This window comes from Pseudochaenichthys georgianus, chromosome 19 (assembly GCF_902827115.2).
Source record: "Pseudochaenichthys georgianus chromosome 19, fPseGeo1.2, whole genome shotgun sequence".
Taxonomy (NCBI): Eukaryota; Metazoa; Chordata; class Actinopteri; order Perciformes; family Channichthyidae; genus Pseudochaenichthys; species Pseudochaenichthys georgianus.
In genome coordinates this window covers 18045652-18057837 of record NC_047521.1, presented here as the reverse complement: position 1 = coordinate 18057837, position 12186 = coordinate 18045652, and the positions used below count along the sequence as shown (strand labels likewise).

The 12186-nt window shown below is 39.0% G+C and overlaps 1 protein-coding gene across 2 annotated transcripts; it reads right to left on the bottom strand.

The window, feature by feature from the left end:
• Positions 1-427: 427 nt before the first annotated feature.
• On the bottom strand, positions 428-11499 carry LOC117464797 (dnaJ homolog subfamily C member 7-like). Of its 2 annotated transcripts, none has more exons than XM_034107486.2 (14): positions 11393-11499; positions 9482-9570; positions 9090-9214; positions 8859-8972; positions 8615-8689; positions 6503-6621; positions 6166-6319; positions 5413-5577; positions 5204-5295; positions 5051-5124; positions 4804-4950; positions 4279-4440; positions 2873-2989; positions 428-1885 (listed from the first exon to the last, which is right to left on the bottom strand). In XM_034107486.2, the coding sequence occupies exons 1-14, from the start codon at positions 11461-11463 to the stop codon at positions 1848-1850; spliced, it is 1542 nt and encodes a 513-aa protein (XP_033963377.1). In that variant the 5' UTR covers positions 11464-11499; the 3' UTR covers positions 428-1847. The 2 variants fall into 2 exon arrangements, with proteins under 2 accessions (XP_033963377.1, XP_033963378.1); XM_034107487.2 differs by having other exon boundaries at positions 4285-4440.
• Between the last annotated feature and the right edge of the window lie 687 nt (positions 11500-12186).

The window sequence follows — 12186 nt, the reverse complement described above, 5'->3', positions numbered from 1 at the left end:
AATATTCTAAAATGAGCCACTTTTTAAAAAAAAAACTATCTGTGCTGGAAGAAGAAATAATACCCCTAACTTAAATAAAAGTAGACCAAGTAATACCAAAATAAAGTCTTCTAAAACTATTTCTTTACACATTGCATAGGTTTTTTTCATTATGAGAATACATATGTAAAACAAGCATACTTTAGGGAAACCCTCTTTCAAAATGGTATACAATATGTTTTTGGATTATAGGTTGAGGTGTCATTTAAAAACTACTCCACGGTATATTCTGTAAGGCAGTTTACTCTATAACAGTTAATCAACTTTTTAAAGCAGATTACATGTTTTTGTGTAAATCCTAATGAAAGTAACTATGGCTGCCAAATGAAGAGAGAATACATTATATTAATTGAAGTACAGTATTTTAGTAAATTACTCCATACATAACTTACATATAAGTCCCAACATTACAGTAAAAGACGAGCCTTTATTTTTCGCAATAAGAAAAGCATGTCAGTAATACTGTGACAAGTTTAAAAATGATACATAGATCAGTGATAGAACAATTAACAATAGAAGTTTCCAACCTACCATCAGTGCCCCTTTAAAAACAGGTCGAACGAGTAGGGTAAGAGCTGTACTGACAGAACGTGCATTACAAGTATGGGTGGATGATAGCCAGGCGTGATTGACAACACATGAGATGAAGTATTTTATGTTTGACGGGATGAAGAATTTAATTGCAAAAAATAATTTTCCTTCACTGGCCAGATGTTAAACACGTCCTTTAAAAGAGCACAAAAACAAAAAACAACGTGCTATTCAAGTGTAAATGCTGCCTTTTGCAAACTTTTGCTTTTGCTGTACTAGTAAGAAGATGAACTGATCTGGTGTTTTTGGTAAGGCACCAATTACATTTCAATGGGGCAGATGTGTTATTGGTGCTTTCGAGAGTAGGAAATCTGTAGGTGTGTGCGTGTGTGGGTATTTTGGCCTGTAAAAAAAAAAAAGACTGAAAGCAAAGCAAATCTGAAAGCAAAGATGATGTGAAAAACATTTACAAATGAGTCTCTTAAAAAAGGAGGAAGACAATGAACACTGGCATTATGCTGTATACAGGTTAGGATATACAGTACAATAAATATAAATAGACTAAGGGAAAACTGAAGAAGAAAAAAACATTTATGGACAAAACGCTTTACATTCGAGTCAAATATACAATGCAGCATGGAGAAGAAACAAAAAACCCTGCACGTTGATTCTATAAATTTGCAGAGTGAGCCAAAAAACCTGAACACGCGCTCGCCGGTGTTGTCCTATAAAGGCTGTCCTGAGGTCAGTTTAGACATTGAACTTCCACAGCATATTGACTCTTGCTCTATGGAGACATGCTGTCCCAGGAGAACCTTAAAAAAAACGTATGCCATGTTAAGTCTTCTAAAAATCAATCATGATGCTTACACTTCCAATTCATTTCCACCATCTGCTTACTTCTGAAAGTATAGGCAGTTTAACAAGATTTCAATTTAGTATCATTTTGATTTTGGCAAAAGGGGCATGCTCTGATCAGCTGATCCAAACCTCCTAAAAAAAAGACTTCTTAAGCACTTTCTTATTTACAATGTTAATTCTTAACTAAAGTCTCTCAATTATCCTTTCCACTTTTTGTTAGCATCAATGCGGGGCAGAGAGTTTAAGAGTGTATGGAGTAATCAAAAACACCTTTAAAAAAAGAAAGAAAATAGTGGGGAGATTTTGCGAGACACTCAGGAGTGTGAGCGTCAGGAGGTGACTGTGGGTCCAACTGTCCCACATTCTGTGGGATTCTGTCCACTGCAGGGTGGCATTTTCCCGCATGCTCCTTCACTTTAACCAAACTGGAAAAAGAAATTTCCAGGTCCAGAGTCTTGAAAAAAAGAAAAAGAAAGTTAGTTCATATCATGTGATTTCTCTTATCAATTATTCTGTGCTTCAATAAACTAAAGCAGTGGTTCTCAACTGGTCAGGCCTGAGGACCCACTTGTTCCTTTGGCAATAGATCGCGACCCGAAATTTTGAACCACTCAAATCTATTCAACAAAAAATCGTGCTGTAATATATACGCTTTTCAGCATACAATATTAATTAAAGTGAAGTACAGTGCATATATCCCTTAACAGAACTAAAGTATGCTTTTAAAAAAGGATTAATGAGATGATGGAATCAAAGCTGAATTGTATAACATAAAAAGGCACACATGCTGAAAACCCAACCCCAGCAGGGGGAGAAATACTAACATATAAACTACGCCTTCTGGTACACTCTGAGAAGAAAATAAATAAATCTATTACTACCCGACATATTAAGAATATTTTATGCCATTGTTTGTTTTTCACTTTGTTCTGACAGCTGAACTTGCTGCTCCACACAGAGAGAAGAGCAAAGAGGAGAGAGTGTGTGAATTACTTTAAATTGTGGATAAGGGTAGATAGCTCCCATTGTTCTGTGACCTGTCACTCATCAAACCGGGGTCATTTAATTATTTGTTCATTTTTATCTGAAGTTGTACCCATGGATGTATAAAGAATAATTCTACCGCAAAGTGGGGCTTTCCGGCAACAATCTTGATTCTGATTGGCCAGAAGACTCGAAAAAACATCAGCAAAGATGTTTTATTGAGAAGATGATCACTACGTGACAGAACTGTTTATGGTCTCCGTTACTTTTGGTCCAACGCCTACTGCATGCACAGCATTAGAAAATCGGGCCTTCAAAATAAAAGTTTGACTTTAAAAAAAAAAAGGAAAATAAATAATTTTTTTATTTCTTTCTTCACTCACACATCTGCGACCCACTAGAAATGGGTCCGCGAACCACTGAACTAAAGGATGTCTGAACTGGGCAAAAAACATACCTGGACTAGAGTCAAAACTATATCCTCCCCCTCCTCCTCCTTGGCCTCCTTGTCCTCCTCCACCTCCACCACCATGGCCGCCAAAGAAAGCCCTGAAGATGTTGTTTGCATCAAAATCTAGGAAAAGATAATATAGCAGAATTAGCTGGTGACGATGAGGTCTAGGTAGAACAAGATGATTCATTAGGCTAAACAGAGTGGAGGTGAATCAAGCTATTTGACACTGAACATATCATAATACAGTGTCACCACTGCATTGCATATGTACACTACAGAGAGATACAGGAAACTAGTGTCCTGTACCTAAAACAAACGCTAAAGTTAAAGGTGGGTTATTTGGATCCGTTGAGTACTCACAGAGAAACACAGCATTAAAGAGTAGGGATGCACGATAATTATCGGCTCGATAATTATCGGTCCGATATTAGGAATTATGACGTCATCCCGATAAACCCGATAACAGTATTAATAGCCCCGATAATATACAATATATTTTTTGGGTAAAAAAAAGAAAAAAATACTGCGGTGTGGGTGGATTGGGATGAGGGGCGCTTGTTTTTCAATCTGCTCCTCCCGTTTTGCCAGTACTGTGGTATTAGTGGTTTAGGAAGAGGGGAGTTCTTCACAAATCCAGCGCTCCCTAATACTTCGAACCTGATCAGTCACCTGAAACATCGCCATCGCTACGATGGTGTGTTAAAAGCGTACGAAGACAATAATACAATACAAAGTGTGTGTGTGTGCGCGCGCTGGAGCTATGTGCAACTCAAGGCATATGCTCAAACCGGAGCTGCAATCATGTTGTGCACTATCCGTACCGACTGTTCGTACAATGTCCCGCTGTCTGCTTCCTGCATCAAGTCAAGTGCTCGGCGCAGTTGTGGCGAAATGTCGCTCCTCTGCTTTCATTTAAACAGCTCCTTATAACCGTTAGCGCAGCTAGCTAGCACCAGATGCTAACAACAACAATGCACGTAAGGTCTCTCTCTCTCGCTCGCTCGGGCCACACACACACACCCTCCCGGTCCTCCCAATGGCCAGTCGGTGCCTGCCGGTGAGCGTGGAAGTGTGGTCTGCCACAAGCGGGCGTGTCAGCACCAGCTTGTAGATGGTATTTTAAACTCGATGCGCTCTGAAACTACGGGGCGGCCGAGGACAACAAATACACATGCGTTAATCGCGTTAAAATAATTAGTGGCGTAAATCTTTTTTTATTATCGGTTATCGGTATCGGTCTTGAGAAGTAGGAAGTTATCGGTATCGGTTTCAAAAACCCAATATCGTGCATCCCTATTAAAGAGGCATATGATTGTGTTCTAAAAAATATATACCTTTAAAATACTTTTTGTAAAATACAAATGCAGGTTCAATGTACATTTATCAAGGAAAAAAAAATTTGTAAAAACCTCTACCTCCGCCGTCACAGGAGCCTTCGTCCTCCAGGTCGTGGCCACTGTCGTAGCGCATCTTCTTCTTGGGGTCGGAGAGCACAGTGAAGGCCTCGCCCACCTCCTTGAACTTCTTCTCCTCCTCCTTCTGAACCTCTTGGGTCGCTGCACTGTGGCGGTCTGCAAGACGATGAAGCAATACAGAAACCGTGAGATAAATAATCCTTCAAATGTAATCAGCAGGGTTCATACACTTTTTGACCAATGAATTTTCCATGATCTTTACCTAATTTTCCATGACCAAAAAAAAATACTCTTTCTCAGCTGTACCACTGAAAATAGTAGGCTTACTAGCTTCTACAGGCTAAAGCAACTAAAATCTCTCACCAGCAAAATACCTCGTCAGTTAAATGCCATTTTACGTTCCATTATTATACGATACAGTATTTATCATCATTATAGTATTACTATTTCGTCGATTAGATCAAACATAAATTATATTTGATGCAACTTTAGTTACATTTCCATGAAAAATAGACCTACCAGGGTGGTGCATGAGGGCCCGTTTGCGATACGCTTTTTTGATCTCGTCTTCGGTGGCGCTTTTGCCGACTCCCAGCACCTTGTAGTAATCTTTCCTTTTACTCTTCTTCAGCTCCAGCTGTGCCGTCTTCAGCAGATGCTTGTGCTCTAAAAAGGGATCAAATGTGAGTGGTGAAATTTGAGCCAATCTATCAGTTAAGAAAAGGTAACCATGCAGAAAACAAACACACAACAAACACCAGCTTACCTGACGTTTTTTCTGTCTGGTAAACTTTTTCATAGTCGCGCACGGCCTCCTCATACTGCTCTGTGTTCATGAAACTAAGAGGTCACAAAAGGTATTTAAAAAAAACTGCACAATACTGAGCATACAAATTGTCTTCATGTCTGTGGAACATACCACTGAGCTCTTCTTAGGTAGGCCTTGATGTAGGTATCATCGAGTTTGATGGCACTGGTGCAGTCTTCAATGGCTTCATTAAGTTTCCTCAGCTGTAGAAGAGGAAAAAGAGCCTGAACACTTTGCAAGATTTCTATTTAAAAGCATATAATAAGACAGCATTATTTATAAAACGCCTTGGAATGGCAATATGCCCTTTAATTCCTTACCTTTACTCCTGCCGTGGCTCTGTTGCAGTAGAGTTTAGCGTTGGTCTTGATGTTGTTGGGGTCTATCGTCAGGGCCTCCGTGTACAGCTTGTAGGCAGCGTCATAGCTGCAGCTCTTAAATGCCAGGTTGCCCTCATCTTTTTTGGCTTTTAATGCTTTTGCATTCTGATTTAGAAAGGGAACAATTCACTGTTACTTTAAAAAATATTGACTCAAACTTTAAGTGAAATTTAAACCTGAGTGGGTCTGTAAAGAACACAAGTTCTTTACACTGTTTTTCACAACAATACCAAAAGGTGTGTATAGAGTGCCACAGTGACGCGTCCTAAAACCTGGAAGTAAACTCCTTCCGGTTCCTTCGACAAAAACCAACGCAATTTCTAATCCTATGGAGAAATTGGAAGTGGTAAAATGCTAACTAAAACCAGGTTTTAGGAGGCGTCACTGTGGCACTCTATGGTGGAGGGCCACCCAGTCAAACAAATCAACATCTATCTAGTATTTCTTACCTGTCTTTGTGAGCATCTTGCTTATATTTATATATGCACCCTTTTCATCATGCCATAAAGGATTAGCCATAGCAAGTGGTGAACATATAGGAAATCTGAAAATGTGTTGCACTGTGCCAAAACATATACAACTAAGATAACACTGGCAGAATTTGTCATGCAAATCTGGATTTTATTCATTCAAAATACTTGATTTTCTCAAATAGATACTGCGTGAGGAGGAAGAAAATAATAACAATCTTACCCTGCAGGCTAACCGAGCCTTCTCGTGGTCAGGAGCCATGCGCAGAGCCTGGACAAAGAACTGCACGGCTTTATCGATGCAGTCCTCGTAGTAGAGACAGAGGCCTCGGACGTAGAGTGCGTCTGCGTTCGTGGAATCCATTCGAAGGATATCACTGGAAAAGAAAGTATAGTGAAAGATCTGAAGAATCTGTAAATCTAATTCCTCTTCTTAGAAAGCAACTAAAGCAGAACCTGTAAACATATTTCAAGTTAAATCAATGCAAGAAAAAAAAATGCATCACGGTAACTGTAACAAAACCATCATACAGCGTGAAGCTAACCCCAGTGGTTCCTACCTTGCAACGGACTGGGCTTCTGGATAGCGACCCAGCAGAGCGAGACACTCGGCCTTGAGGATTTTGAAGCGGTGGCAGGCTGTAGCCACAACTAAGGCCCGGTCCATGCAGTAAACCACCTGGATCAGCACAAGAGCCCATTAATACATTTCAATATTTGATTCATTGAGCAATGAATTCAAAAAGGAAGTTAAGATTCTGCATTTACCCGTCCTAGTATAAGCAGAACTATTAAACACAGTTTTCAACGGACAGTAAGTATTTGTACAAATAATCAAGTGGATGCCTGTAAACTGTGTCAGCCAGGGCTCTCGACTAACTTTTCACCATCCTCCCGGAACCGTCCTGAAATACAATCTAAGCCGTCCCGAAATTAATGTGGACCGTCCCGAATTTAAAATATTAGTTTTTCTACATTATCATTAGTTAAAATTAGGGCTGTCAAACGATTACAAATTTTAATCAGATTAATCACAGCTTAAAAATTAATTAATCATGATTAATCACCATTCGAACTATGTCCAAAATATGCCATTTATTTATGTATATTGTTGTGGGAATGGAAAGATAAATGAAAGATGGCGGATATATCCATTTAACATACAGTAGGCCTATCTATGTTTATTATAACATTGTTCTGTGTGTCAAAATGAAAGACAGCCCACACACCTATCAATCATCAAACCGTGGGGTCTTAATTCATTACGTGTTGATATCAACGGGGGAGTAGGCTACTTCAGGAAAGTCGACAGAGGGGGGCGGCGGCGGCTAGTGGAGTACTTCGTGACCACAGTGTGTGAACGTTGTGATCAGCTGTTTTAGCGCAGCTCTCCAGTGAAGGGGGGAGTCTCCCTCTGCAGCCGGTTGGCGTAGTTTTGGCCCAATTCCGTTGTACAGACCGACGTTAACACCCTGTCTGTGTGCACACGGAGACCGACTCTGTCGTCCGGTGATCTAACCGCCTTCTGGAAAAGTTTCACAAGTACGTCGGTACGCAAATGCGCTTTGTGACACAAGTGACGGTACGCATTTCAGATTAAGCACATAACCTGCGTACCAGTTATGTGCACCCCTGTACCAGAGCCATATTATTACTATTATATGGCTCTGCCCTGTACTACAGCAACAGTATTCTCCGTCGGGACTTCCTGCAACAACACGTTATCAAAGATGTTCTATTGAGAAGACGATCACTACGTGACAAAAGTTTTCAAAACCGTGGGTACTGAAATAAATCTTACTAACTGCTGTCTGTGCAATTTACTCCGCGCGAGTTGGCAGACTTTATTTTGCTTACTTTAACATCATTTTTCATGGTGGGGCTAAAACATTTCTTGGTATGGGTGTAGCCTACCCCAGCCATACCCTGGCGCTGCCACTGGTGGCACGTATGGGGTGGGCCATTCTGCACATGCGTTAAATGCGTTAAATATTTTAACGCAATTAATTAAAAAAATTAATTACCGCCGTTAACGCGATAATTTTGACAGCACTAGTTAAAATCATTCAAAGTGACCTTTAACATAAATAAAACACCATACAAATCTAGATGATAATTCATCAACCTTTGTATTTGAGGAAATCAGTCAAACACAGAAACAAAGGCCAAATATATTTAAAAAAAAACACAAACGAGAAAGTTACTCTAATATTGAATCCAATCAAGTCCCATCCAACTAACAAAAAAATCCAACACTCTGTCCTGAAGACAGAACCCAGAGTAACCACTAACCAGGATGACAGTCTGTAACACAGTCAGGAGACGTTTACAAACTGCCCCGTGATGGAGAGTTCTCATTATTCGCAGGCCAGGAATTTGCGGGCAGCTGTGCCGCTGACTGTCGGTATACGTACTCTGTGTGTAAACATTTTTTATCCTCCCCGACCCTATTTTTTCCGGCCCCGGGACGCCCTTAAGCTTGAGCCCTGCTGTCAGCGTGTTTAAATATTGGGCTTTTACAAACCAAAGCATATTCATAGATTATAAAAGTTGTTAGAAATACCTAAATGCAAAGAAAAACTAGTCGGACAATGTGAACAACTGATCACATCTTAAATGGGCTGTACTGTTAATGAGTTTGGTGGGGGGGAAAGAAACGGGGAATAAAATACCTTTCTGAAATCCCGTTTTTCAAAGCCAAACTCTGCCATTCGTTCGTACTCTAGTAGAGTTGAGGCAGTCTTATTCTGAAACATAACAAGGACAATAATCAAAACTTTATTTACATTGTTAAGAGATGGGTTTGAGTTACAAGATTCAACTTTTAGCTTCAAGGCTGTTCTTAGTATGCTATTCAATTGAATGCATTCCTAAATGAGAATAACATGAAATCAAAAATGTTAAGGTGATCCACACCTCCTGCTGGGCCTCTCTGTTGCTAGGCTCCAGCTCCAAGACCTTCTGAAAGCAACGATTGGCCGCCATGGCGTTTCCCAACAACAGGTGGCACTTTCCCTCACGTAGATGACCCTGGAGGACAGAAGGGAAACATGTCCTACTTAAAACAGCGTAAAAACGTAAACCCACTTTTCCATGTATCTTAGTGGCAGGCAAAGCAAAAAAAATGAAGATGATGTTCAAACCGACCTTCATGAAACATTCATCCAACCGCACAGCCTGCTGGGAGTCTTCTAGGGCCTCACGAATGCGGAAGAGCATCATGAGGGTAGCTGCCCTGTTCCCATAATAACTGGCTGTTTTGGGACTGGCACCTTGAGAGAAGGCAAAGTGAGATGTAGGGACAAAAAAGTGATGAGTACAGCAAATATATTGTATGTCCAGAAGTCAAGTTACAGTTCTAAAATACATGGAGGGGACATGTGATGGGAAATATCTAAGGAGGGGGCAATGACTCATATGTCACTGTAATGTATTTTGCTGATTTGCTGGGAGAGGCGCAACAAAATGAGGATATCAGCATTTTTCGATAGGAGAATATGAATAAAGATTGGTCAATAGGTAAAGAGTGGTAATCTTACCTATGGCCTTGGTATAGTAGTTGAAAGCCTCGGAGTAATCTTTCTTGCTGTAGAATGCATTTCCTTGCTCTTTGAAGCCTTCAGCCTCACTGCAGAAAACAGAAATCAATGTCAAGTTGGAACAGGTAAATTACAAATAAATTAGTAATGTTCTCATCAAATATAGCTAAATCAAACTTTTCAGCAATAAATCAGACAACAAATGAAAAGCACTACATAAAGGTTTGACAACAGACCAGCTGGTTTGCTCATCTGTTTCCATCAGAGAATTTCTTGGAAACAAGGAAGAGCCTGAAAGGACTGAGTTAGTTACACCTGGAACTGGGACAGTAGCGCAGGGCACACTCAGTCCTGGAAGCTGCAGTACTAAACATAGCAGTGAAATTCACCTGCTGCAGCCCTTTCAAGAGCCAAGTGTTAAAGGGTAAATCTACACTGTCTGGTTCAAGGAGAAGCTGCCTCTCTGTGTGACGAAGTATTCAAAAGAGTTGCTTTTCATGCCACACCCAAGTCAGTGACATCATGGGCAGTAACATTTTCCATCAATTCAGATTGTGAATCAGGAGAAATGAAACCAAAAGATAGGAATGCAGGCAGCAAGGTCAACACAACTTATAACAATGATTAGTGTTTGATATCATAAGCATATTCACCCTTAATTTGACATAAGAATATTACACTTTAAAAATTGTACTTTGGCAACATTTTGCCTTGAAATTTGAAGATTGCACTAGTACATTTTTTTAATTTCAATATGTTTTATATTTATTGTTAAGCTCTGACTTGGAGTTTGACCAGAAATGCAGCCAACTACTTATGTAACACATCTCACTGAACCCTTCAGAAGCTTTCATCAACACTTTTTATTATAAAGTGAAATCTTCAAATCCTCTTCAATCTATTATACTTTGAAGAGTTTTTCCCCTTTGCCTAATTTCAGCCAGGGGATTTTTTTGTATTACTTTAAATGGGTCACAAAACAATTACACTTTTCCTTTTTATATTATCTGGCAGACTAATAGCTTTGCATAATTTCAGTTACAGAAATCATTCAAATATTAACACAATAGAGAGGGGAAACATGTCTTCTTTCAAACAATTAATTTTACATTTTGACACTAGTACAGATTAGCTTCCAACTTTTTTGTTAAGCAATGTTAGCTCAAACTCCGGTTTTTTCAGCAGTGAAGTGGTTCATTTGTATATGCATCATTTAGAAGATTCATATAAAAGAAAATGAATTTATCCAATTTGCTTTTTACTTTTGAAAACATTAATTTGGTATCACAACACTAAAGTACTACTAATTTGGGCCGTTTTAGATGTTTTAGGAAGTTTATATAATGACTGTTTCTTGATCTGATAATTTGAGTCCAGCTAAATGCTATCTGCCTGCCTCTTCTGGAACTTTCTAGAAAGATCTAAGCACAGAAAGCTGCTGTTAGGCAACAAGAAAAATGCTGTAGGCCTACCTGTTTTTTTCTTTTTTAACATGTTCAGATTTAAAATGGGTCAGTACAAATAGTTAAAATAACTAATGGGTCTCACATTACTAAATATTTTTAAAAAAGCTGTAACCGAGCATGTGCCGAGACACGCTAATTGTCTTAGCTAGCTTCTCTTGACGATTAAGTTTCGAAGTGAATTAGAAGAAACCCACAATATGCGGACTGATTTAACCGTCACAACTACAATTATGCCACTGCCTGTTATTATGACAACTAACAAAATGCAAGATTTTGTATAAAGGGCCGTTTTTTCCCACGTAAAGCTAGCCTGGTTAGCTCGTGATCTCGTTGTTGTGCCCGAGCCTTGTCAGCTAGCGGCGGGTTGGTTCAGTCCGTGAATCCCGGGTTATTTTGATACTATACACACATCACAACTAAACACACACAACAATTAAATGTTTACCGCTCCAAGTCATCCTGATTAGGGATTTCAAGGTCTGTGTCCACCGGTACGTCGATGTCAACAGCTGCCATTTTTTCTGGAAAGGACGAACACGAACCTACGTCATTTCCGGTAAGAGAGCTTTTTTTCTTCAGTTTTTGAGGTCATAAGAAGTAGGCCTATGAAAAAAAGGAAAACGTAACACTACATTTCTTAATGAACCCCGTCCTTTCAGGGTTGTTTCTTAGTTAAAATTAATGTTATTTAGAATCCTACATGCGTAGCAAATAAGAAATGCATATCAGTAGCTAGAGATGTTTGTCTGAAGGAATTTGTCACCAATTGAAATGATTATTTGGAAGAAAAAAAGCAGTTCAACTCTATTACAATTGTAATAATAATAACTATTATTATATTGTCATTATTAAAGATTGTTTATTATTATTATTATTATTATTATAGACTGATAAAAGAAAACACATACACAAACAATATACAAAACACATGTATTCTTGCATAACTTTCCCAAAGCAGGATTTGTATCACATCATCAATTATACAATATTAAATAGATATATCATATATGTGACTTTAATCAATATTTAAAGTTATGTACATTTGCTTTTAAAAATGTATGTTCTGAAAAAGGAGGAAACTCACCAGTAATGACTGTTTTACTTACTTTACTGTGTGTGTGGTCATCAGGCTGCTATCATCAGGAATGATTACATTACATTACATTTCATTTAGCTGACGCTTTTATCCATAGCGATTTACAATTATCAGATGAAATAAATGCTTTGGCTTACATTGTA